This window comes from Ochotona curzoniae, unplaced genomic scaffold, assembly GCF_017591425.1.
Source record: "Ochotona curzoniae isolate NIBS_2020 unplaced genomic scaffold, NIBS_Ocur_1.0 contig_1976, whole genome shotgun sequence".
Taxonomy (NCBI): domain Eukaryota; kingdom Metazoa; phylum Chordata; class Mammalia; order Lagomorpha; family Ochotonidae; genus Ochotona; species Ochotona curzoniae.
In genome coordinates this window covers 993063-1016479 of record NW_024465279.1, presented here as the reverse complement: position 1 = coordinate 1016479, position 23417 = coordinate 993063, and the positions used below count along the sequence as shown (strand labels likewise).

At 54.9% G+C, this 23417-nt stretch overlaps 1 protein-coding gene across 1 annotated transcript in view; it reads left to right on the top strand.

Annotated features, from left to right (window-relative positions):
- Window positions 1-1108: 1108 nt before the first annotated feature.
- Window positions 1109-23417, top strand: part of RAB11FIP1 (RAB11 family interacting protein 1) — a 30566-nt gene continuing 8257 nt past the window's right edge. Inside the window, exons 1-3 of the mRNA XM_040970291.1 lie at window positions 1109-1575; window positions 18966-19414; window positions 20649-21390. Coding sequence (XP_040826225.1) covers window positions 1199-1575; window positions 18966-19414; window positions 20649-21390 — 1568 coding nt within the window. The 5' untranslated portion in view covers window positions 1109-1198. The remainder of the gene's footprint in view (window positions 1576-18965; window positions 19415-20648; window positions 21391-23417) is intronic.

Genomic DNA, 23417 nt, shown 5'->3' with positions numbered 1-23417 from the left:
CCCTTCCCCTACACCGTGCCTTCCCCTTTTCAGGCCTTCAACTCCCGTATCCTACCAATTGCCTTGCCTCCGTGCCTCCCCGTCCCAGCAAGAGCAGTCAACTGGGCGGGGTCACCTTCAGAACACCCTCAACTGCGTGGTCCTGGGAACCCGACGCGTGCCGGGAACCCTGCTCAAAACTTAAACGCGTTACCAGTGAGATTTTTTTTTTTTTTGAAAGGGGTGAGTAACAGCAATTATAGGCGGGAGACTGCCACCTCCTTTTATAGCTGGAGAAACTGAGGCAGAAAGGTGTTACGTAACACGTGCACGCTCAGCCCCCGCGCCGCTCCAACAGTTGGTCTTGGAATCCAGGTTGGCCTCCCAACGCACCGCGTTCCTGGCCACTCCTGGGGGTGGGGAGTCACGGGACGCTGGGCATTTGGGCACCCTGGGCCCTCTCACTTAGGACTCCGGGCACTGGGCACCCCGGGCCCCTCACTTCGGACGCCGGGCACTGGGCACCCCGGGGCCCCTCACTTCGGATGCTGGGCAATGGGCACTCCGGGTTCCCTCACTTTGGATGCTGGGCATTTGGGCACCCCGGGCCCTCTCACTTAGGACTCCGGGCACTGGGCACCCCAGGTCCCCTCACTTCGGATGCTGGGCAATGGGCACTCCGGGTTCCCTCACTTTGGATGCTGGGCATTTGGGCACCCCGGGCCCTCTCACTTCGGATGTTGGGCACTGGGCACCCCAGGTCCCCTCACTTCGGACGCTGGGCACTGGGCACTCCGGGTTCCCTCACTTTGGATGCTGGGCATTTGGGCACCCCGGGCCCTCTCACTTTGGACGCTGGGCACTGGGCATCCCGGGCCCCCTCACTTCGGACGCCGGGTACTGGACACCCCGGGCCCCCTCACTTAACCACCTTTCCCTTCTGGATTCAGCGGGCCCGCCCCCGTCGGCGCGCGCCTCCTCGCCAGCCCCGCCCGCGGCGGCCAGCAGGTGCAGCGCGGGGCGTGGCCAGGGGTGGCTGGGCAGGGTCGGCGGAGGCGGGACCTGGCGGGGGCGTGGCCGGAAGCCTTAAAATGCCGTGGTTGCGGGGCGGGTGGTAGAGGCCTCTGTGAGCGGCCAGCTCTGCTGGCGGACTGCGTCGGTTGTCCCCACCGTCCGCAATTACCCCACCCCCACCCCAGCTCGGTGCCGCGTCGTCACCATGTCGCTGGCGGCCTCGGCGGGCCGGGGCCCGGGGGCCTTGTGGTCCCCCACTCACGTACAGGTGACGGTGCTGCAGGCGCGAGGCCTGCGGGCCAAGGGCCCCGGGGGCACGAGCGACGCGTACGCGGTGATCCAGGTGGGCAAGGAGAAGTACGCCACGTCGGTGTCGGAGCGCAGCCTGGGCGCGCCGGTGTGGCGCGAGGAGGCCACCTTCGAGCTGCCGCCGCTTCTGGCCTCCGGGGCTGCGCCCGCGGCCGCCGCCACCTTGCAGCTCACCGTGCTGCACCGCGCGCTGCTCGGCCTGGACAAGTTCCTGGGCCGCGCCGAGGTGGACCTGCGGGAGCTGCACCAGAACCAGGGCCGCCGCAAGACGCAGTGAGTGCGGGCCTGTGTGTGCGCGCGCGGTGGGAGAGGGCTTTCCCTTCACCGCGCGACCCTTCCCTTCCCCCAGCCTGGCCTTGTAATTGTATATTCTCACCTCCTCCTCCTCCCGTCCCAGTTCTCCCGGTCTGGGGACGTGGTTGGAAGAAGTGGGGGAGGGAGTGGCCCCCAGGAGCCTTAAGGCAGTTTTGGATGGGCTGGCAAACTCTGAAAATGTGGAAAGGCCAATCACGCCCTCATGGTGGACAGTGTGTGTCTGGGGACCTGGGGCAGATTGGCCCCAAGGTGGGGCGGGAATGTGGCCCAGTGCAGTGGCTCAGCCCCTTGGCTCCTCATACCTGCCTAGGGAGTGGAGACTGTGTGGGAAGGCTTAGAAACTGCCTTGGTGTTAGCTCCGGGGTTTCCAAGAGATGGCTGGCCCCCGGAGGCAGTTCTGTTCCTCTCTGGAGTTTGTTGGGTTCCTCTTTGTGGTCCTGCTGCACCTGTGGCTCCAGGGAAAGGCTGGAGAAAGCTCCAGTGTCCCCGTGGTGTCACCCATTTATGTGGGTGCTTTTGATGGATTATGCTTGATAAGGCTCCAGACTTCGAACTCCCAAGCCAGCTGTCAGGGACCACGAAGGGAGAGCTACACAAAAGTTAGTGCTTTCCTGGGAAAAGTCCCAGGGGTTGTAGCTAGCTGCTGAGGGCTGGCTTGGGTGGCTGGGTGTGTGCTTCTCCACACCTCCCCCTGCCCTGATCTGCTCATCTGGCCGAGGACAAACAGGTGCTTCTGAGCTCACATCAGATAGCTAGATTCTAGGTGAGGCTGTAGTGTCTTCCAGCATCAGCTTACCAGCCACCGGGCAGGCAGTGTCTTTGCTAAGGAGGGGCTGAGCCAGGCCAGGTTTCCATCTGAGCATGGTGGGGGTTGTTGGCTGTTGGCCAGCCCTGGCTTTGTCCCACCTCGCACAAGGTGTACGGCTGTCCGCTCCTGCGCCATCTCTTAGGTGAATGTTTTATTCCCCATGAAGCCTAGCTCACACCTGCGTGCCAGCAAGGGGTCCTCCACAGCCCCAGGTCGGGTGTGCATTGTGGGGTTGACTCAGGGAAGGGTTGCACCACTTCTGGACATCTGTGTTTCCTTGTCTATAAATGGAGCAGGTGGCCACCTGTAATTGATGTTTGTGGGCTGTTTCTGGGAGCTGGCTGGGGTCATGGGGGCAAACGTATGGGGCTGGCTAGGGAGAGGTGACCCTCCTGGACCCCTAAGTTCTGCACTGGGACAGGTTTGGTCTGCGTCTTCGTCTTTTTAAAATTTCTCCAGTATAATCCCAATCCTAGGCTTCTTTCTGGTTGTACTGGTGGACATTTGCAAATTTTCTATCATTTGCTCCCTGGGACTTTCCAGGTTTTGGGGGTTGAGGCAGGGGCAGCCCATTCAGTTATACACAGCTTGTCCGATGCCCTGGCTTATCACCCAGGTGCCCCGAGACAGCCAAGGATGGGAGAGCAAGACAGCCACTCAGTAAGCATGGAAAACACTGGCTGAGCTGGGAAAGTCATTTGAATTTGTTGTAAATGGGTTAGCCCCTCAACTTCAGATCTTTTTTTTTTTTTTAGCTTTATTTTTATTATTTTTTATTGGAAAGGTGGATATACAGAGAGGAGAGACAGAGAGGAAGATCTTCCGTCCGATGATTCACTCCCCAAGTGAGCGCAACGGCCGATACTATGCCTATCCGAAGCCAGGAGCCTCTTCCGGCTCTCCCACGCAGGTGCAGGGACCCAAAGCTTTGGGACGTCCTTGGCTGCTTTCCCGGGCCACAGGCAGGGAGCTGGAAGGGAAGCGGGGCTGCCGGGATTAGAACCGGCAGCCATATGGGATCCCGGGCGTGCGAGGCAAGGACCTTAACCACTTGCGCCACTGCGCCGGGCCCTCAACTTTAGATCTTAAACAAACAAAAAGAAACAAAACTAAAGGTAAAATCTTGGTATATAGATTGTGTGTCTGCCTTTTTTTTTTCTTTTTAAACCTTTAAAGCTGTATTTATTTATTTGAGAAGCAGATTGAGAATCTTCTGCTGGTTTACTCCCCCCAGATGGCAGCAACAATGGCCAGGGTTGGGCCAGGCTAAAGCCAGGAGCATGCAACTCCATCGAGGTCTGCCCTGTGGGTAGCAGGTGTCCAGAGACTGGGCCCATCTTAAGATGCCCTTCCTAGGACCATTAACAGGGAGCTGGATTGGAAGTGGAAATTCGAACTGGTGCCCCTATGGCATGCGGGTGCTGTAGGTGGTGGCCTAGCCCAGTGCACCACAATCCCAGCCCAGTGCCTGTCTTTAGAGGAGACGCTGTGACGGAGTGTGGTTCCTTTGCGAGCTCCAGCCGGAAGCTCAGGGTGTTAGGGCTTCCCATGCTAAGATTCCACCTGTTTTCTCAATAAGCTCCCAGCTGCCGTATTTACTTGGCGTTGTGAGAGTGTCCTCTTTTTTTTTTTAATCATGACTCAGATTCGCTTGGAGTGTGGGGAATCTTTCAGACACCAAGCAGAAACTGGATAGGGGATGTGTAATAGGGAAGAGGGTGTGGCCTTTTCTATGGGGAAAAAGGAAATGAATTGACTTTGGACTTGCTCACCTGTTACAATCCTGGGGTGTTGGGGGGGCCATGGTTAGGGGGGAATGAGTCGGCACCGGCACCGTGACCGTGAAACCGACGTGAACCTGTGGGATGCTCCACCCGACTCTCTGGTCTCACCTGTGTGGGGAATCCCAGGTTGATTAAAAAGCCTTTGATGGAGTGTGGGGGAGATGGTCTGTGAAGGACTGATGCGAAATGTGCTTTGAGCCGGGGAGGGGAAGGCCAGTGCCTAACTGAATATCATGTAAGTTAATACGGTGATACTCCGCGCCACGGGAGGCTGGGTGGGAGGAAGGGTCAGTTCCTCGTGTTTAGGACCTTCAGTTGCGTCTGAAAGGATTTTACACCATCAGGGATAGACATTTTGAAGAACCGGAAGTGTAGTAAGGTGCCGAAATAAAGCTGTTGATGGAAATTATGCAAATGGACGGGCCGAGTTCCGCGCGAGAAATGACTGTGCTTGACAAAGGATCAGCACTTGACATTTTTTTTTTACCTCCACGCTGCCTAAGCACATTCAGGTGTTTTTGTAGCCAGCTGGAAAATTTGAGCAATATTGTGACGACTGGTTAGTTTTTTTCTTTTTTTTTTTTTTCCTGGGAGTTTCCCTTGAAGATAATCATGGCCTTACTGGAAACCCTCCCACTTCTCGTGGAGATGCAGAAGTCCCTTCCCCACCCTCTCCACCCTCCCTCTCCCCTCCTCTGCCTCCCACATGTGGCTCAGGCCTTGCGACTGAATTCTGTGTAGTTTCTGGATTAAATAGTCCTGACCACTTATAGTAACAAGATGAAAAAAACCAAACAAAACAGGGAGAGAAGGGACAGTCATGTGGGTGACAGGGAAGATGGCCCGTGGTTTTCCAAGTGACATTATTATTAGTTACAATTAAATGGTTAACATGGAGAAAGTTCTAGCTGCTTTCCCCCCTTCTGACCTCTTGAGTTTGCCCACTCTTTCAGTAAATATTTCTTTTTTCTTTTTTTAAGATTTATTTATTTACTGGAAAGTCAGATATACAGAGAGGAGGAGAGACAGAGAGGAAGATCTTCCATCCGATGATTCACTCCCTAAGTGAGTGCAATGGCTGATGCTATGCCGACCTGAAGCCAGGATCCAGGAACTTCTTCCGTGTCTCCCACGTGGGTACAGGGTCCCAAAGCTTTGGGTCGTCTTCGCCTGCTTTCCCAGGCCACAAGCAGGGAGCTGGAAGGGAAGTAGAGCTGCCAGGATTAGAACCGGCGCCCATATGGGATCCCGGCGCTTTCAAGGCGAGGACCTTAGCCGCTAGGCCATGGCGCCGGGCCCCACAGTAAATATTTCTTACTCGTGCCTGTTGTGTGGCAGGCTGGCTGTTGAGTGCACACAGCGGTGTGAGCAAGAGGGAACTCACAGTCTTGGGGGAGCCGGCATTAAATGAACACAGGAATCAGTAACCACTTACTGTGCTACAGGTACTGCAGGAGAAGAGAGCAACAGATCATAAAGGTAAAACCAGGGGTCAGCACTGTGCTGTCGCAGGTCAAGCCCCTGCCTGCAGGGCCGGAGTGCTGTATGGGCACTGGTTTGAGTCCCGACTGCTCCACTTCTGGTCTAACTCCCGGCTGATGTGCCTGGGAAAGCAGGAGAGGGTGGTGCAGGAGCTTGGCCCCTGCACCCACGTGAGGCACCTGGGCCTGGATGAGCTCCAGCAGGTGAGGCCCTTTGGAGAGAGAACCAGCAACTGGAAGATCTAGCTCTGCCTTTCAAATAAATAAATTATTTTTTAAAAAGATTTATTTATCTTTATTGGAAAGTCAGATATACAGAGAGAAAGATCTTCCGTCCGATGATGCACTCCCAAGTGGTCACAACAGCTGGTGCTGTGCCCATACGAAGCCAGGAGCCAGGAACGTCCTCCAGGTCTCCCATTCAGGTGCAGGATCCCAAGGCTTTGGGCCGTCCTCAACTGCTTTCCTAGGCCACAGGCAGGGAGCTGGATGGGAAGTGGGGCAGCCGGGATTAGAACCAGTGCCCATATGGGATCCCAGTGTGTGTAAGGCAAGGACTTTAGCCACTAGGCTTCTGCTCCGGTCCTCTTTTTTTAAGTGAAGAACAGGAAAGGCATGATTTAGAGGGAGACTTGGCAGATGGCCTCTCGGAGGCAGACAACGGAAGGATTTTTTTCTAGTGAAGAGCAAACGAGAAGGGAAGGGGCAGCCGGCGCAAAGGCCCCCAGGTCGCGGCCCTCGGTGGCTGGAGTAGGCCCGGGTCAGATGAGACCTAGGAGGAATTCAGCTTTTTACTTCACAGCAATGGGAAGTCACCGAGCGTGCTGGAAGCAGGGGACAAGTGTGAGCTCATTTGTTTGCCAAAGATTAGCGTGGCCGTTGGGGTGGAGAGTGGATTTGAACCTGGCCCAGGCTGGGATCAGATGGTCTGTGCAGTGGTTTGTAGTCCTCCAGGCCCCTCTAGAGGAAGGGGAAGCAGGTGGCTAAGTCAGAGGTACTTTGGGGGTTAAGTCAGCCTGACCTACGTGGGTGGGCTAGGACAGGGAGAGACGGAGAGGCAGTGATGGAAACCCGCATGTGAAATACGAAGGCTCCATGTTACCAGGAAGCAGGAAGTGGCGTCTGCCACGTGGGGCTGAGGTCATGGACCCAGGGCAGCCCTGGGCAGTGGCAGAGTCGCCTGTTGGTGTGGAGGACTAGGACGCACCCTTGCAGCCTGGGTGTGTCTAGGGGGTGTGTCTTGAGGTGTGCACATTTCTCTGCTGGTCACGTCTTTGTTTTGGAGCACCACAGCTGATGTCACTGCGCGTTCGTGCTTTCCACAGCTGGTGGAGTGCACAGGGCGAAGGCAAGGAACAGAAGCAGTAGGCAAGACATTTCAAAGGCCCGTGGAACACGACTTTAATAAGAAGTTGGTTTTGGGCCTGGCAGCGTGGCCTAGCGGCTAAAGTCCTCGCCTTGAATGCACTGGGATCCCATGTGGGCGCCGGTTCTAATCCTGGCAGCTCCGCTTCCCTTCCAGCTCCCTGCTTGTGGCCTGGGAAAGCAGTCAAGGACAGCCCAAAGCTTTGGGACCCTATACTCGTGTGGGAGACCCAGAAGAAGTTCCTGGCTCCTGGCTTTGGATCGGCATAGCATCGGCCGTTGTGGTCACTTGGGGAGTGAATCATCGGATGGAAGATCTTCCTCTCTGTCTCTCCTCCTCTCTGTATATCTGACTTTGTAATAAAAATAAATAAATCTTTTTTTAAAAAAAGAAGCTATTAAAAAAAAATAAGAAATTGGTTTTTGAGTTGGGTGTCCTGTTGCCACAGCTTAAGTTGACTGGTTCCAGTCTTGCCTACTCCCTCCTTCCAGTCTAGCTTCTTGCTAATGCGCCTGGAGGCGGCAAATCCAGACCCAGACACAGGGTTCCTGCCACCCCCGCGGGAGACTCGGGTGGAGTTACACCTCCTTGCTTCAGCCTGACGCACTTGGGGCGATTGGAGAATTAACCAGCAGATTGGAAAATCTCTCTCCCTCTGTTTGTCTCTTGGTCTCTCTCTCTCTACCTCTCTCTTCCTCTCATTTTCCCTCTCTCTCTCTCACTTGAGTTACTCTTCTGGGGCCAGCACCATGGTATAGCAAGCTAAACTTCCACCTGTAGCACCAGCGCCTGTGGGCACTGGCTTGTGTCCTGGCTACTCCACTTCTCATTCAGCTCCCTGCTGGTGGCCTGGGAAAGCAGCGGAAAATGGCCTAAGTTCTTGAGCCCTTGAGAAACCCAGAAGAAGCTCCTGGCTCCAGGCTTCAGATTGGCTCAGCTCCAGCTGTCACAACTATTTGCGGAGTGAACCAGTGGATGGAAGAGCTCTCTACATTTCTCCTTCTTTGTGACTCTGCCTTTCGAACGAAATAAATAAAGAAATCTTTAAAAAAATAACTCTCTAAGGAAAATTCCCGTTTTGATGTAAAAAATGTTGAAATTCTTGCAATGAGTGATCTTCGAAGAGTTCATGGCAAGTATATTGTGTGTAGGGGAACTATGCATAATAGATTTATCTGTATTCAAATAAACTTATCTTTTAACTGCACCTTTCCATGAACTTTTTTTTTTTTTAACATTTATTTATTTTTACTGGAAAGTCATATATACGGAGAGGAGGAGAGACAGAGAGGAAGATCTTCTGTCTGATGATTCACTCCCCAAGTGACCACAACAGCTGGTGCTGTGCCGATCAGGAGCCAGGAACCTCTTCCAGGTCTCCCACGTAGATGCAGAATCCCAAAGTTTTGGGCCGTCCTCGACAGCTTTCCCAGGCCACAAGCAGGGAGCTGGATGGGAAGTGGAGCTGCCGAGATTAGAACTGGCGCCCACATGGGATCCCGGCACGTTCAAGGTGAGGACTTTAGCCGCTAGGCCACAGTGCGCTGGGCCCTCCATGAACTTAAAGTGACCTTGGATGACCTTAGGAACACTAAACCTGCCGAGGCGAAACCGCAGCTCCAGGGGTGAGCAAGCTGAGATGTTGTGCCCAGTAGGGAACGCAGGTGTGGAAAATCGTCCCGTGTTTCCCACTTGGCCTCAGCTGTTCCTGTGGTTGCAGACGCCTTGGGCGTTTTTATAAATGCTAGCTGACACGTCATCCTCAGTGTGGTTGGTAGCTCAGAGTGTTATCTCACTAAGAGCAATGCTCATGCTTTTGAAAATGACATCAACTCCAGCTCATGTTGGCTGGCATCTCACTTCCTGCCCCCTTAGCGATTCTCAGGTATTCATTAAAATGCTGTGGTTTGAGGATCGGACATTTGGCGTGGCCATTAGCATCCCTTGTGAGAGTGGATTGAGTCCAGGCTTGGGGCTCCTGACGCCAGCTTCCTGCTAATGTAGCCCTGGGAGTCGGTGGGGATGACGCCTGGCACTGGCACCTGGGCTGGTGGGCATCTGAGGACTGAACCAGCAGATGGGAGTGCACACTCCCCCTCTGTTATTGTCTTGCCTCCTTTTCTGCCTCTCCTATGAACTAGCCTAAACAAAAATAATAAATAGGCTCCAGCACAATAGCATAGTGACTTAAGTCCTCGCCTTCAACACGCTGGGATCCCATATGGGCGCCGGTTCATATCCCGGCAGCTCTACTTTCCATCCAGCTCCCTGCCTGTGGCCTGGGAAAGCGGTCGAGGACGGCCCAAGGCCTTGGGACGCTGCACCTGCTTGGGAGACCCAGAAGAGGTTCCTGGCTCCTGGCTTCGTATGGGCTCAGTTGTGGTCGTTGTGGCCGCTTGGAGAGTGAGCCATCAGATGGAAGATCTTCCTCTCTGTCTCTCCTCCTCTCTGTGTATCTGACTTTGTAATAAAAATAAATAAATCTTAAAAAAATAATAATAAATAAAAGGCAGGCATGAGCATGGTGGTGCAGCATGTAAGCCACGTCTGGGGATGCCTGCAGAGCCGACGGAGTCCCAGCGACTCCACTTCCCATCCAGCTCCCTGCGAATGTTGCTGTGAATTGCCTAGTGGGTGCTGGCCTGAGCACTTAGGTGCCTGCCCTGCACGTGGGAGACCCCCAGGGAGTTCTGGCTCCCTGGCTCTAGCCTAGGTCAGTCCCAGGTGGGCATTAGGGAGTTGAAACAGCAAAGAAATGATCACCATCTGACTTTTTCTGTCACTCCACCTTGAGGATAAACATGGGTAAGCAGTGGGGTTGCCATGGCCCTACAGAGCCGTGCTGTGGGGGGCAGCTGGCTGCAGAGGATTAAGGGGCCTTAGCCCTAGACTGGCAGTGATTAGCGGTCCTTGAAAGCCCTTATCTCCCTCTCAAAGTGCTTACCTGGGTGGCCTTTAGCTCTGGCTCCAGGGCAGGCTTCTGAGTCCCAACAGCATTAACACTTGAACTCTGGTGCTGCCTAAGTGGTTTCTGCTCCCCTCAGAAAGAGACTCCGGCCTGGATGCTACCCACTTTGAGCCCCCTCCCAGAGGTCTCTGTGAGCAGGTGAGTGAGTGAGCGGGCGATGCTTGTCCTGCCCTGCCATTTTCCACAATCCTTTCACTACTGGAGGATTTATTAGTCCTGTGCGTTACAGAGGTTAAAAAGTGATCAGAACCCTGCGTGTCCTAGCTGCGGACAGAGCCCTGCGTGTTCCAGCCGTGGGCAGTGTACCGCGTCTCGTGGCTGTGGGCAGAGCCCTGAGTATCTCGGCCTCAGGCAGGGCCCTGCATTGCATGGCTATGGGCAGTGCACTGCGTGTCCCAGCTGTGGGCAGTGTACCGTGTCTCGTGGCTGTGGGCAGAGCCCTGAGTATCTCAGCTTCAGGCAGGGCCCTGCATCGCATGGCTGTGGGCAGTGCACTGCGTGTCCCAGCTGCGGGCCGAGACCTGTGTGTCCCAGCTGTGGGCAGTGCACTGCTCTCACAGCTGTGGACAGAGCCCCGCATATAACAGCTTCAGGCAGAGTCCTGTGTCTCATGGCTGCGGGAAGTGCCCTGTGCTAACCCAAAGAAGCATTTCAGGTCCTTGGTGCTGGCTGCAGCCAGGATCCTCCTTGACCACTGATTCTTCTGCTGGGGAGAAGTCTGTTGCTAACGTGTAGGAGGAAAGCCCCGGGGCTGGGGGTCTCCTGTGGGTCCCCCTGTGTGTGGGGGGAGGGGATAGAGGCCCCTGAAGGAATTGCAGGAAGGCCAGTGGCCGTGCAGCACCCTTCTCTGAATGTGGAGCAGGGGCCCAGGTCAAGAAAACCCAGAAAACCTGCATGGACGTGTGACAGACACACATCACTTTCAGCGCAATGAACATGGCCAAGCAGCAGGAGGGTGTGGCCGGGGTGACCAGAAAGGCTGCCGTGTGAAGGGCGACGGTGCCTGACAGGGTGGTGTTCCAGGGGCTGCCCTCTGCTGCTCCCAGAGTGTTCATTTTTTTCCCCCTAATCCTGCCTTACTTGGCCCACCTGGATGCTTGTGACCCCAAGTCCCTCACTCAGATACCCAAGTCAACAGTATGGATGAAGAGGAGGAGGAAAAGTCAAATGAAGAAGAGGATGAAGAGGAAGAGGAAGATATAGAAGAGAAGATGAGTTTGGATTCCATAAAGATAAGAAGGAAGGGACCGTTGCTGTGGCACAGTGGATTAAACCACTGCCTGTACACCAACACTCCATACGGGCACTGGGTTGAGTCCCGGCTGCCCCGCCTTCCATCCAGCTCCCTGCTGATACACCTGGGAAAGCAGAGAAGGATGGCTCAAGTGCCGAGGCCCCTGATACCCAGGTGGGAGGCCCAGATGGAGTTCCTGGCTCCTGGCTCCTGCTGTTGTGGCCGAAGCAGTGTCTGGAAGCTCTCTGTCTCTCCCTCTCTACTCTGCCTTTCAAATCAGGAAATCTTTGGAAACAAAACGATAAGAAGGAAGCAGGAATGGTAAAGAGAGGCAGAGAGAAACGTGGGGGAGAAGGTGATTGGGACCTCAGATGACCTACAGAACCAGGGCTCTTCAGGAGTGTGTGTGTGTGTGTGTGTGTGTGTGTGTGTGTGTGTGTGTGTGTGTGTGTGTAGAGTCAGGGCTGTTCAGGATTGAGTGTGCGTGTTTAGATAGCCAGGGCTATTCAGGGTTGTGTGTGTGGGTGTAGAGAGAGCCAGGGCTGTTTAGGGTTGTGTGTGTGTGTGTGTTTCTAAGCTGCGCTGTAGACTCCAGGACACCCACTGAGCAGGCCCTGCGGCCTTCGTCCTCCTTCCCGGTTGAGTCAGTGTTGTCCTCGGAGGCCCGGCCCAGCAGGGCTGTAAGCCTGACAGGTTTTCCTGTGGCAAGGACCGTGTACCACCCGCAAGCTTTATCAAAATCTTCACTTTCTTTCCCTTCCTGTGTTGAAGCACATTGCACCTTCTTGTATGTCCTCTGTCAGAGTTGGGGAGTCCTCGGTTTCTTGTCTCTCCTAACGGGGAGCAAACCCTGATGGGGTCCTCACATGCCACAGGGAGCACACACCCACCAGGCTCGCCCTCAAAGTCCTACCTAGGTCTTCTAATTTGGGAAATTGTATGATGCAAACTTGTAAGCAGTGCTGTAACTTCCTTTCTTTTTCCAATGAAAATCATTTTTATTTCTATTCAATAAGTAAGTTCCGGTAATGCAGTCAGAACTGTTGTTGAGTCAGTGGTTTAACTTAAGCGCTGGTGTTGTGGCATAGCACATTAAGCCACCTGTTGCAATACCAGCATGCCACATGGATGCCAAGTTCTAGCCCTGGCTGCTGGGCCCCTGATCCAGCTCCCTGCTGGCGTGCCTGAGAGGCAGGTGAAGATGGCCTAACTGCTTGGGTAACCCGAATCGAGTTCCTGGCTCCTGGCTTCAGCGCGGCCCAGCCCTGGCTGTTGCAGCCATTTAGTGAGTGAACCAGCAAATGGAAGATCTCTCTCTGTCTCTCCCTCTCTGTGTATTCCCCATCTCGTGTCTGAACCACTTTCTAAGCATTCTTCTGTAGCTCCTCCCCTCTGCCATGCCACCTGTCTGTTCCCGTGGCTGCAAGCAGTGCACTTGTGGTGTTGCCATCACGGTGTTTGCCCCGAAGCTCTCCATGCTTGTGCGACTGGCAGGTCTTTCAGGCAAACTGATGGTGGGCAGGGCTGGGCAGGAGGGGCAGCCGGCTGGTACTTTTGTGTTCCAACTTAGGTGACACTGTTGAGTAACAAGACTTGTTAAACCGCATAGTTCCCGGTACAATGCATGCACACACTCACAGGGCAGGCGTCCTCAGGTCGTAAATAAACACGGCTGTCCCTGTTTGCTGCTGGTAGCTTCCTGGCCACCAAGAGAGGGCCCTGGCCCTTCCCTCAGCAGGTGGAGTTATCTCCTTCTCCCATCTTTTTATTCCCCTGGTGGTAGTGGTAGTAGTGGTGGTGGTGGGGTGGGGGAGCCAATCTCTGAATGAACGGGAGAATCTTGATTCCTCTGCTGGTTCACGCCCCAACTGGCTGTAACAGCCAGGAGCTTCCTCCAGGTCCCCACAGGGGCACAGGGGTGCCTCTTGGGGCCACATGTTGCTCGGAGTTCCTCGCTTCGTGGTTCCCCTGAGGCCACCCCAGTTCCCTGTGTCTTGTGTCACCTAGTCGCTATGGAGATGGATGACTCAGGCTGTTGGTCACACTGGAGATTGGACCTGGGAATGGAGTGGGGTGGGTCACCCCGGGCCAGCCCAGGCCTTGAAGTTGACACATGTGGAAGGAACACGGAACGCTGGTGGCCCCTGGGCACACAGCCTCTGCGCTGGCCTTGCGACCCTGGGACTCTCCATGTTTCCCCACGCCCAGACATTGTGCTGAATGAGCACCTTGTCTGTGATCTGAGTCTTCCTCCGCGTTCCCCGGGGACCTTGCATGGTAATTATCTCCCCTCACGACAGGAGAGGAACCCACAGTGGGAGGCAACCAGTCCCCACGTGCGGGTGACCACCAGCTGCCCCGGCTGGCTCCTGGGGGCGCTTAGGAATGTGGTGCCGGCCTGTCTGACCTTCGGGGGGCCAGCCCTCAGGAATGCTGTTAAGGAGCGCAGAGGCAGCTTCTGAGACACACCAGGCCTGCGTTTTCCTGAGGGTCAGCCGGCTAACCTGCACTGGGGACCAGGGGCACCCACAGGTGGGAGGAGCTGGCCCTGCGCTCCAGGCACGCCCCCTGGCCCATCCCGAGCTCTGAGCACTGCATGGAGCTGGAGGTGCAGCATGGTTTTTTGGTTTTTTAGTTGCTAAAAACCCCGGGGTGATTCCTCAGTGGGAGACACCCCCCTCCCCTGGGGGGGGCCGGTGACTCCTGGCATTAGCCATAGTGCTTTTTTGGTGGGGAGGCGGGGGTTTAGCATTCCCATGTTCCTGTCTCAAAATCCTCTTTATCTTTAGCAGTTATCTTGGTGTTGGACCCAAAAAAGTCCTGGAAACCTTAACAGCAAAGGCTGGTGGCCTATTTAGGTAACCTTTGTTTATGCCTGGACTCACACTTGGGCCCGATACTGATAACAGCGCCCTCTCTGGAAGGACCCAGGAAGGCTGACTTTGCATTTGTACCACTTTCTGGACTTGGAGTCTTATCCTCCACCCACTAATACTTAAATATAGTTTTATATAAACTTTAAATTTCCCTGACACTTGCTGCATATTCAGAGGTCCCTAAAACATTTTTTTTAAGAAGTGACTTGTAATGAGCGATGGTTCTGACCATGTTGAAGGGCCGATGGGTTTTATATATTTCGTGTGTGATAGATTGCAGGCTGTTTTCTGAATACAAGCTTACATATAATCCCACACCATCGGGATTATGGCTTTCTTGTTGTACTCTGCCCTTTAGACCTGAGAAAGGACCCAGCCCTGATTCAGAAGATAAGCAAAGCTTTAGAGGGAAGGAGGCTGCAGTGGCGGCAACGCCCAGGACACCATGGCATGTCCCGCGTGGGACACGGCAACCTCGTTATTTCCAGTCTGCCGCCAAGAGATGCAGGAATGCAGTGAACATGGACGCTGAAAAGCTGAACTCACCTTAAGCCTGGAGCCCCATAACCATGTTCCAGCCAGCGCTTCTTTTCTTTTTAAAGATTTCTTTATTCTTATTGCAAAGGCAGATTTTACACAGAGGGAAGGAAAGACAGAGAGAGAGGGTTTTTTTTTTCCCTAAATGTCACAAATGCTCTGCCAGAGCTCGGCTGGGCTGAAGCAACCATGAGCTTCCCGCGTGGGTGTAGAGGTCCACGGACTCGAACCATCCTCCGTTGCCTTCCCAGGCCATTAGCCACGAGCTGACTTGGAAGTGGGGCAGTCAGGACTTGAACTGGTGCCCATACGGGATGCCAGCGCAGCAGACACCGTGGCCTGGCTTCAAGCTGAAGCTTTCTTACCAGAGATTCCGTGGATTCAAGATAACACCAGAGTCACAAGATGTTTGCTGCCCTCTCTGGCTTTCAGAAGTTCAACTCATGGGTGTGTGTGTGTGTTTCGAATTCCACGGGGTGCTTTCCTGCCTGAAATTCCATCTGCCTCTCTCACGCTCCCACAGCCCCACCCCACTGCTCCAGGCTAGCTGGAGTTTACTTGCGAAAACAAGCACCAAAGATGTGGTGAGGCCTCCATCAGCACCTCCCAGGGGCTGGAAATTTCCAGAACAAGCCCCCTGGGCCAGGCTGGCTGCTGAGAAGGAGTCCCCACGGCCTGCTCCTGCTCTGCCTGGTGCCCCCGACAGGCGCCATCCGAGCCCCTGCCCTTGCATTCGCTTCCAGGTGCCTTTCAGTCCCTCTCCATCGCCATGGCAACCCCATGCCATGTGATTGTCAAAAGAGAGAGGGTGGTGGGGGGAGAACAGATAATCCTCTCAACATCTCAATGAGAAATATGCCAAGTGTTCAGGCCAGGTCCTGTAGAATGTGGTACTGGTTGGTGGGGGGAGAGGAGCGTCCTGGAAAGGCCTTTTATCTTCTCAGCAAGAACCCCCAGAAAGCCTCCCCAGATCTCCACCCGTCTCATCAGATCACGCTGTATTTTGTTTCACCCGGTGACCTTTGTAAACTGGCCTGATGTAGTCTGATAAATTTCGCGATGTGACGGCTGCTGGCAGGCAGTGGTGGGTTCTCCCACTCCGTTTCTGCTTTTATCTTCACATAGAGACTTAAACTCTACTCCCAGAAAGAACTGAACGTTGTGCCTGCCCCTCTCGGGCCGTGGAAGATGTATCGGGGAAGACAGTGACACGTGGGAATGTTGGTGGCCGAGAAGGGGCCAGAGCCGCTGCAGGGTCCCGGCGGCTGTCGGACCTCGGTTCCTGACGCCTGACTTGTGGGCCTCGGGCTCTGCATCTGTTCAGTGGGCGTCCTTGCGGTTACGGGAGGATGCTCCTGAGTGTGCAGCAGGCGCTGTGCACCGTGGCTGCCCCTGGGGAAGTGTCCGGTTTCTGCCCCTCCCCTGTCCCTTTCCCCTGTTGTGGGGTGGAGGTGGGGTCAGCCCTCTGCCTGCCACTGCTGACAGCAACGGAGGAAGTGCACGCATTTGGGCAAAACCACTGTTTCCTCAAAGTCTGTGGCCCTCAGCTCTTATGTAGGTCACTGGGGTGTGGGGCCGGGGGAGCACGCCGGGATGTGGGTTCTGCATTGGAGAGGCACCCTGTGGGCACCTGTGTAGAGACTGGGCCTGTGAGTGGGCCAAGGGCAGTGCTTGAGTGTGTTTGGACTGTTCCTGTTTTCCGATGAGGGCTAAGGGAGGATGCCTCCCTGACCCCTGCCGGCTCCGTGGTCCCTCAGATGCTGGCTCCTGTTTGCCACGCCACCCACTGCCCTGGCCCTGATGGCTACCACGTTGCTTTCTGTTCTCCATGAAAGCGACTGCCTGAGGTAGCTCCTGTAGGTGAATTATGTAGGTGTGTCTCACTTTATGACGCATTTATTATTATGTTTTTAAAATTGATTTTACTTGAGAGAGAGAGAGAGAGAGAACACTCCCATCCACTAGCTCCTCCAAATGCCCCCGGAGTGGCCAGGCTGAAGCGGGGACCCAAGGACTCCATCCGGCCTGTCCATAGGGTAGCAGAGACCTCCCAGGGCGGGAAGCTGGAGTTAGAAGCCACAGGTGGGTGTGGAGTCCAGGTACTCCAACCTGGGGTACTCACAACTTCATGGCTAGGCTAACAGCTACCCCTTTTTAGAAATGTTTTAAGTGATTTTTTTTTCTTTTTGTTTTTATGCTACTTCCTTCTGGAACATTCTATACCTCCTGGTAGGGGGCATTCCTTCCTACAAACTCCTGATTTTTTTCTGAAGTGTCTTCTTTTTTTTTTTCCATTTTTTAAGCTGCATCTTTTTTAGAGTCTTTTTAAAAAAATGATTTATTTTGCTTCATTTCTTTTTCTTTTTAAAAAAGATTTATTTGGGCCCGGTGCGATGGCGCAGTGGTTAAGGTCCTTGCCTTGCACGCCCGGGATCCCATATGGGCGCCGGTTCTAATCCCGGCAGCCCTGCTTCCCATCCTGTTCCCTGCTTGTGACATGGGAAAGCAGTCGAGGATGGCCCAAAGCTTTGGGACGCTGCACCAGTGTGGGAGAGCCGGAAGAGGCTCCTGGCTTCGGATTGGCTCAGCTCTAGCCATTGTGGCAGCCTGGGGAGTGAATCATCGGACGAAAGATCTTCCTCTCTGTCTCTTCTGTCTGTATATCCGCCTTTCCAATAAAAAATAAAATAAATAAATCTTTAAAAAAATTTATTTATTTTTATTGGGAAGGCAGATATACAGAGAGGAGGAGAGACAGAGAGGAAGATCTTCTGTCCAATGATTTCACTCTCCTAGTGACCACAACAGCTGGTGCTGTGCCCATACGAAGCCAGGAGCCAGGAACTTTCTCCAAGTCTCCCAAGTGGGTGTAGGATCCCAAGGCTTTGGGCCGTCCTCAACTGCTTTCCCAGGCCACAGGCAGGGAGCTGGATGGGAAGTGGAGCTGCCGGGATTAGAACCGATGCCCCTATGGGATCCTGGTGTGTTCACGACAAGAATTTTAGCCGCTAGGTCACCGTGCTAGCCCCTAGAGTTGCTCTTTAAACAGCTGTTTGAGGAGAAAGGAGGCTGAAAAAGAGCTTTCTTTCATCTGCCAATTCACTTCCCACATGCCTCCACTGACGTGTGTGGGTGATGTCACCACAGCTCCCCACCCTGGCCTAAGGTCTGCATTATGGGGAAGCTTTAGGCAGGAGCCAGAGTATGAGACCTGGGCTTTCTGCCCGGGAGGCAGGCGTCCTGACCGGAAGTCCAGATACCCACTACTCCGCTGAGACTCACCTGCTCCTCTGAATGCTGCCTTTAGCTGTTTGTGTATGGTTTAAAAATCTGCTTATTTATTGGAATGGCAGAGATACCGAGCGGGAGCTTCCATCCGCTGGTTCACTCCCCTAATGGCCTGCATGGCTGGAGAGGGGCCCATCCAAAGTCTGGAGCCAGGAGCTTTTTCTGAGTCTCCCATGCAGGAGACCAAGCCCTTGGCTCATCCCCTGCTGCTTTCCCAGGCCATTAACAGGAAGCTGGACAGCAAATAGAGCAGCTGGGACTTGAACCAGCACCTCTGTGGGATGGCGGCGCTGCAGGCAGAAAGGTGCTGGCCTCTACCTCTATCTAGTTGTGAAGGTTTGTTTATGATCTTTTGCATTTGTACCACCAGTTATCGGATGTGGTTTGATAGAATGCCTATCTTTTCATTTTTGCAAACAGTTCTCTGTTGAATCAAGGTCTTGGGTGACCATGCACCAAGTACAACAAGCAACTCTACTTCTGCCTCCTTGGGAATAAAAGTTCCAAGGGCAGGGATTGTGGGGTGATGGGTGAAGTCACCGCTGCCACCCACCTGCAAGGCTGGCATCCCACATGGCTGTCCGTTAGTGTTCCAATCATGCTTGCTACAGATGCGCCTGGGAAAGCAGTAGAGGATGACCCGAGTGCTGGGGCCCCTGCACCAGTGTGGGAGACCTGGAAGAAGGCCCTGGCTCAGGCCTGGCTGGTACAGCCTTGTGGGGAGTGAACCAGTTGTTGGGTGATCTCGCTCTAATTCTTCCAAGTAAATAAATAAATAAATCTTAAATGAATAAGTAAAAGTACAAGTTCCACCCTCACCCCTATCCTACCTGCTTCCCCCATACAGGGAAGGGCTAAGGATGTGTGTGTGTGTGTGTGTGTGTGTACATGCACACACGTCATTAGTAGCAGCAGAGAGCTGAGACCAATTGCTGGGGATCGGGGGCAGTGTCTCAGGGTCTCCCTTCCCAAGGTCACCTTCTCTGTCCCACCCTCTCCCCTGCAGGTGGTACCCCTTGAAGTCCAAGCCAGGCAAGAAGGACAAGGAGCGAGGCGAGATTGAGGTGGACATCCAGTTCATGAGGAACAACATGACGGCCAGCATGTTCGACCTCTCCGCCAAGGACAAGTCCCGGAACCCGTTTGGGAAGCTCAAGGACAAACTCAAGAGCAAGAATAAGGACAGTGCCTCAGACACCAGCTCGGCCATCGTGCCCAGCGCCACACCCTCCGTGGACAGCGACGACGACGGCGAGTCTCCCACGAAAGACAAGAAGAAGCGGTCGAAGATCAAGACCTTGTTTTCCAAGTCCAACCTGCAGAGAACGCCGCTCTCGCAGTCCATGTTGGTCCTGCCCACCACGAAGACCGACAAGACGCTGCTGCGGCCCGGAGACTTGCAGTCCCGCTGGGGGGACGATGAGGATGAAGACGAGGCCTCCTCCACATCGGACGGTGAGTGCCCGCCATTGCCTCCTCTGGGGCCTCCCTGTGCTTCAGTTGGGATGGGAGTGAAGGGAAAGATCGGAATTCAACTCCCCAGCGGCTAAGGTGACGATGGTGATAGTTAATCTTGGTGAAAACATCAATTCTGTGTCTTAGCATTTGGGTTTAATCTATTTTCAAAGGTAAAAAGTGTGCGCACGCCCATTCACTGGTCCTTCTCTCTCTCCCTACCTAATGCTCGCAGCAACCCACGGGCGGTGGGGGAAAAGGATGGACTGGACCAGGCTAAAGCCGGGAGACTGGAAACTCAGTCCACATCTCCCTCGTGGATGGCAGGGACCCGTGTTCATGAGCCATCACCTATTGCCTCCCACGGTCTGCATTAGCAGGAGGCTGGAGTCAGGGGGGCAGAGCAGCCAGGACCTGGACCCAGGCCCTCTCGGGGGATGCGGTCTCCCAGGGAGATCTCACTCGGCCTGTCCGCAGACACCTGCCCCTAACTCTCCTAAACCCGCTGCGCCATGTACACATTTCACTTCCCCAAACGCCCTGCTCTGTCCTGGATGTGTATTCGTACAAGCTGTTGCAGCAGATAGTACAAGTACCTCCAAGTTCTCATTCTTGTTGTTTTCAGGGTGGAAACCACAGAAGCTTGTGGTAGAGCCGATATGTTGTTCATTCGTTGGGTAGCTAGTAAGCTCCTGTTAGATACTCAAATCCCCTGTGAGATATCCCTAAGGAATTGAATGCCCTTAACCCCCGAATTCCTTGTGGCTTTTGGCCTCTTTGCAAGATGTCAGTAGCACTACCTCCCACACCTATTGGCCAAGTTAAAAAAAAAAAATGCATCCAGAGGCAGGCGTTGGTCTGGTGGTTAGGCCACTGGTTGCTCTGGCTCCTGACTCCGGCTTCCTGCCATGCAGACCCTGGGAGGCAGTGGGTCCTGCCTTCCATATGGGAAATCTGAATTGAGTTCCCAGTGATTTATTCATTTATTTGAAAGCCAGAAAGAGGGAGGGAGAAGAAGGAAGGCATTCTTCCACTTGTTGGTTCACTGCCCAAATGGCCACTACAGCTAGGACTGGGCCAGACCCAAGCCAGGAGCCTGGAAGTGCATCCTGGTCTGCCCTGTACGTGGGAGGAGGCAGGGCTCCCGGGTGCATGAGCAGGGAGCTGGATCAGAAGCAGGGCAGCCAAGACTTGAAGTGGTGCCCGGCTCACCTCATTGTCTTTCTGCCCACAGTCACATCTCACAAGAGAACAGCAAGCGGGGATCTGAAGCAGCTGAGCCAGATCAACTTCAGCCTCCCCAAGAAGGAAGGCCTGTCCTTCCTGGGTGGCCTTCGGTCCAAACACGACTCCCTGTCCCGCTCCAACGTCTGCATCAACGGGAGCCATGTGTACCTGGAGCAGCCGGAAGCCAGGAGCGAGACCAAGGATAGCAGTGCGTCGTCCTCACCGTCCCCCCAGGGCTTCCGGAAGAAGCACCTGTTCTCATCCACTGAGAACCTGGCCTCACGGGCCTGGAAGGAGCCCATGGACGGGGGCGACAGGTGGCTTGCTGAGCCCCCCACCAAGGACCCCAGCAAGTCCATGTCCCTGCCGTCTTACCGGCCCCAGGCCAGTGGGGATTCCTGGGAAGAGAGGGCTCCGGCCGCCACGGAGGCTGCCAGAGAAAACCAGGAGGCCAAAAAGCAGGAAAACAAGAAGTCCTCCTTGCTGTCTCTGGTGACGGGGAAGAAGGAAGTGGCCAAAAGCAGTGAGGGCGAGAATGCCACGGCTGGGCCGGCCCAGGACAAGGAAAGCAAGGTGGGTCCCGGGGAAGACCTTGGACAGAGAGCTGAGAAGGACGCGCCTGGCGTCTCCTCCAGCCCCTTTGAAGACGTGCCCATCAAGGAACCAGAAGCTGACCCCGAGGTCAAACCTGGCCCAAAGGCACCTGTGCCCACGCCACGGGCTCCCCAGACCAAAGCCGTCAAGCCTCGGTGAGTGTGGCCTCCTCTCCCACTTGGTTGACCCTGGGTGCCAGGCTTGCTTTGTGCCATGGTGACGCCCGTGTAGGCCAAAGGCCTCAACCAGCCCCTGCCGCCTGCCCAGCAGGTGTGGCATGGCCATCTGCTGTTTAAGATAATCTCATCGCAGTGGGATGAGTGGTTGGCAGCACATGCTGCGGATAGTATCTATGAGATGGGGCACGCACGGGACTCGAGTAAGTTCTCAACAGACGTGTCCCAGGGAGGGACAAGTTCTCTTCCCTCCTTGTAATTTGTGTTCATCTGGGAAGCAGACATGAGAGGGGACCGAGGCCGAGGTCTGCCTGTGCGCAGCCACTTCACTGCCCGAAGGCCTGCAGTAACGGCAGCCAGCTAGGCTGAAACGGGGGCCGAAAGCAGAATCTGGGTCTCCCCCCATCAGAGCTCCCTCCCAGGCTGTGTGTGTCTGCAGGGAGAAGTGCAGCTGGGACTGGCACCCAGGCACTCCAGGGGAGGATGCTGCTGTCCCAAGGGGTGAATGCCCTCCGGCCCTCGTTGCCGCCTCCTTGGCATGGGTCTTCTGGGGGCGTTGGGGGCCTGCCACAGTTCTCTGGGTATTTACTATGCCCCGGCTTGGCTCGAGCTGCGGGACCTTAAAGCCTTTTGCTGCTTCTGCTAGGGTCTGAGAGACAGTTTATTTTTTTTTTGGAGATTCTGCTCACTTGCATGTAACACGCGCGCACACACACACACACACACACACACACACACACTGATCCTCTCCTGTCAGCCATTTGCTCTATGCCATGCCTCTCCCTGCTCCGAAGGCCAGCGCTTCGAGTTCTCAGCACGGGCCCTTGCTGCACCTGGCCCTCCCCGCGGCACATCCTCTTGGTCACAGAAGTGCATCCTTCTGTGTGTGTTCCGGTGTCTGCTTTCCACCCCTCATGGCCTTGAGATACCGCCACTTACATGTTAAAAACAAACAAACAAACAAACAAAAAATGGCTCCCCCCTTCACCCACCCTTTGAGAACCTTTATTTTTGTGGCAGGTTTTTATTTCTTTTCTTTTCTTTTTTTTTTTTTTTTGTCTCTCGCTATGCATCTGCAACTGACCGGCAGATTTTTTTTTTTTTATCTTGTCCTTTCCGCAGACTGGACGTGTCTCCGGAAGCTCAACCCAAAACCAGGCTCCCCTCTTGCCCCACCCCCTTGCCTGCTGCCCCTCCCCGTCACACTCAGACCCCCGTCGTGGCCACCTCCCTTCATGTCCCTCCTGAATCGGGGCCTGATCCAGAGCCGCAGCCCTCCCAGTCTCCCCGCTCTCTGCCATCTCCCCTAGTTGCTCCCCTGTCCACATCCACTCCCATCCAGAGCTGGCCTTCCCCCAGCGGCAGCGAGGGCCAACCTCCCAGGCTCCTTCAAGCAGCCTTGTCGGAGGAGAGCTTAACATCGACTCTAGATGGGACAGGCAGCCACAGCGGTGGTGGTGGTGGTGGCAGCGGCCGTGCCTCAGAGGGGGTCCCCTCAGCCCGAGAGGCCCCCGAAAACCAGGTCACATCTGCCCAGGAGCTCCACATTGAGGCCGACTCTGGGCCGGCCGGTCAGCATGGATCGCTGATGGGCAACAAGCTCAGAGATGACCAAGACGCCGGAGACGTGACAGGGCAGCCCTGCCAAGACACCAACCCTAATGTCACCGTCAGAGATGGCCAGAAGAAAGCCAAAAAGCGTGTGTCCTTCTCAGAGCAGCTCTTGGTGGAGGAGGAGCAGGAGGAGGAGGAGGAAGATGAGGATGCAGAGCCACCCCAGGAACCAGCTGCTGACAGGGCCCCTGACATGGAGCACAATGGCACCGCCCCAGCTCCCGTCACCCCCTCTCACCAGCTGAGTGGCCCAGAAGTGCTGAACCCGGACATCAGCCAGGCCAGTGACATCCTGAGTGACCATCCACCCAGCCCGGAAGCCCACACCCCTGTGCTGGCCGAGCTGAACCTAACCCTTCCTTCCATCCCGGAAGTTGCATCGGATGATGAGC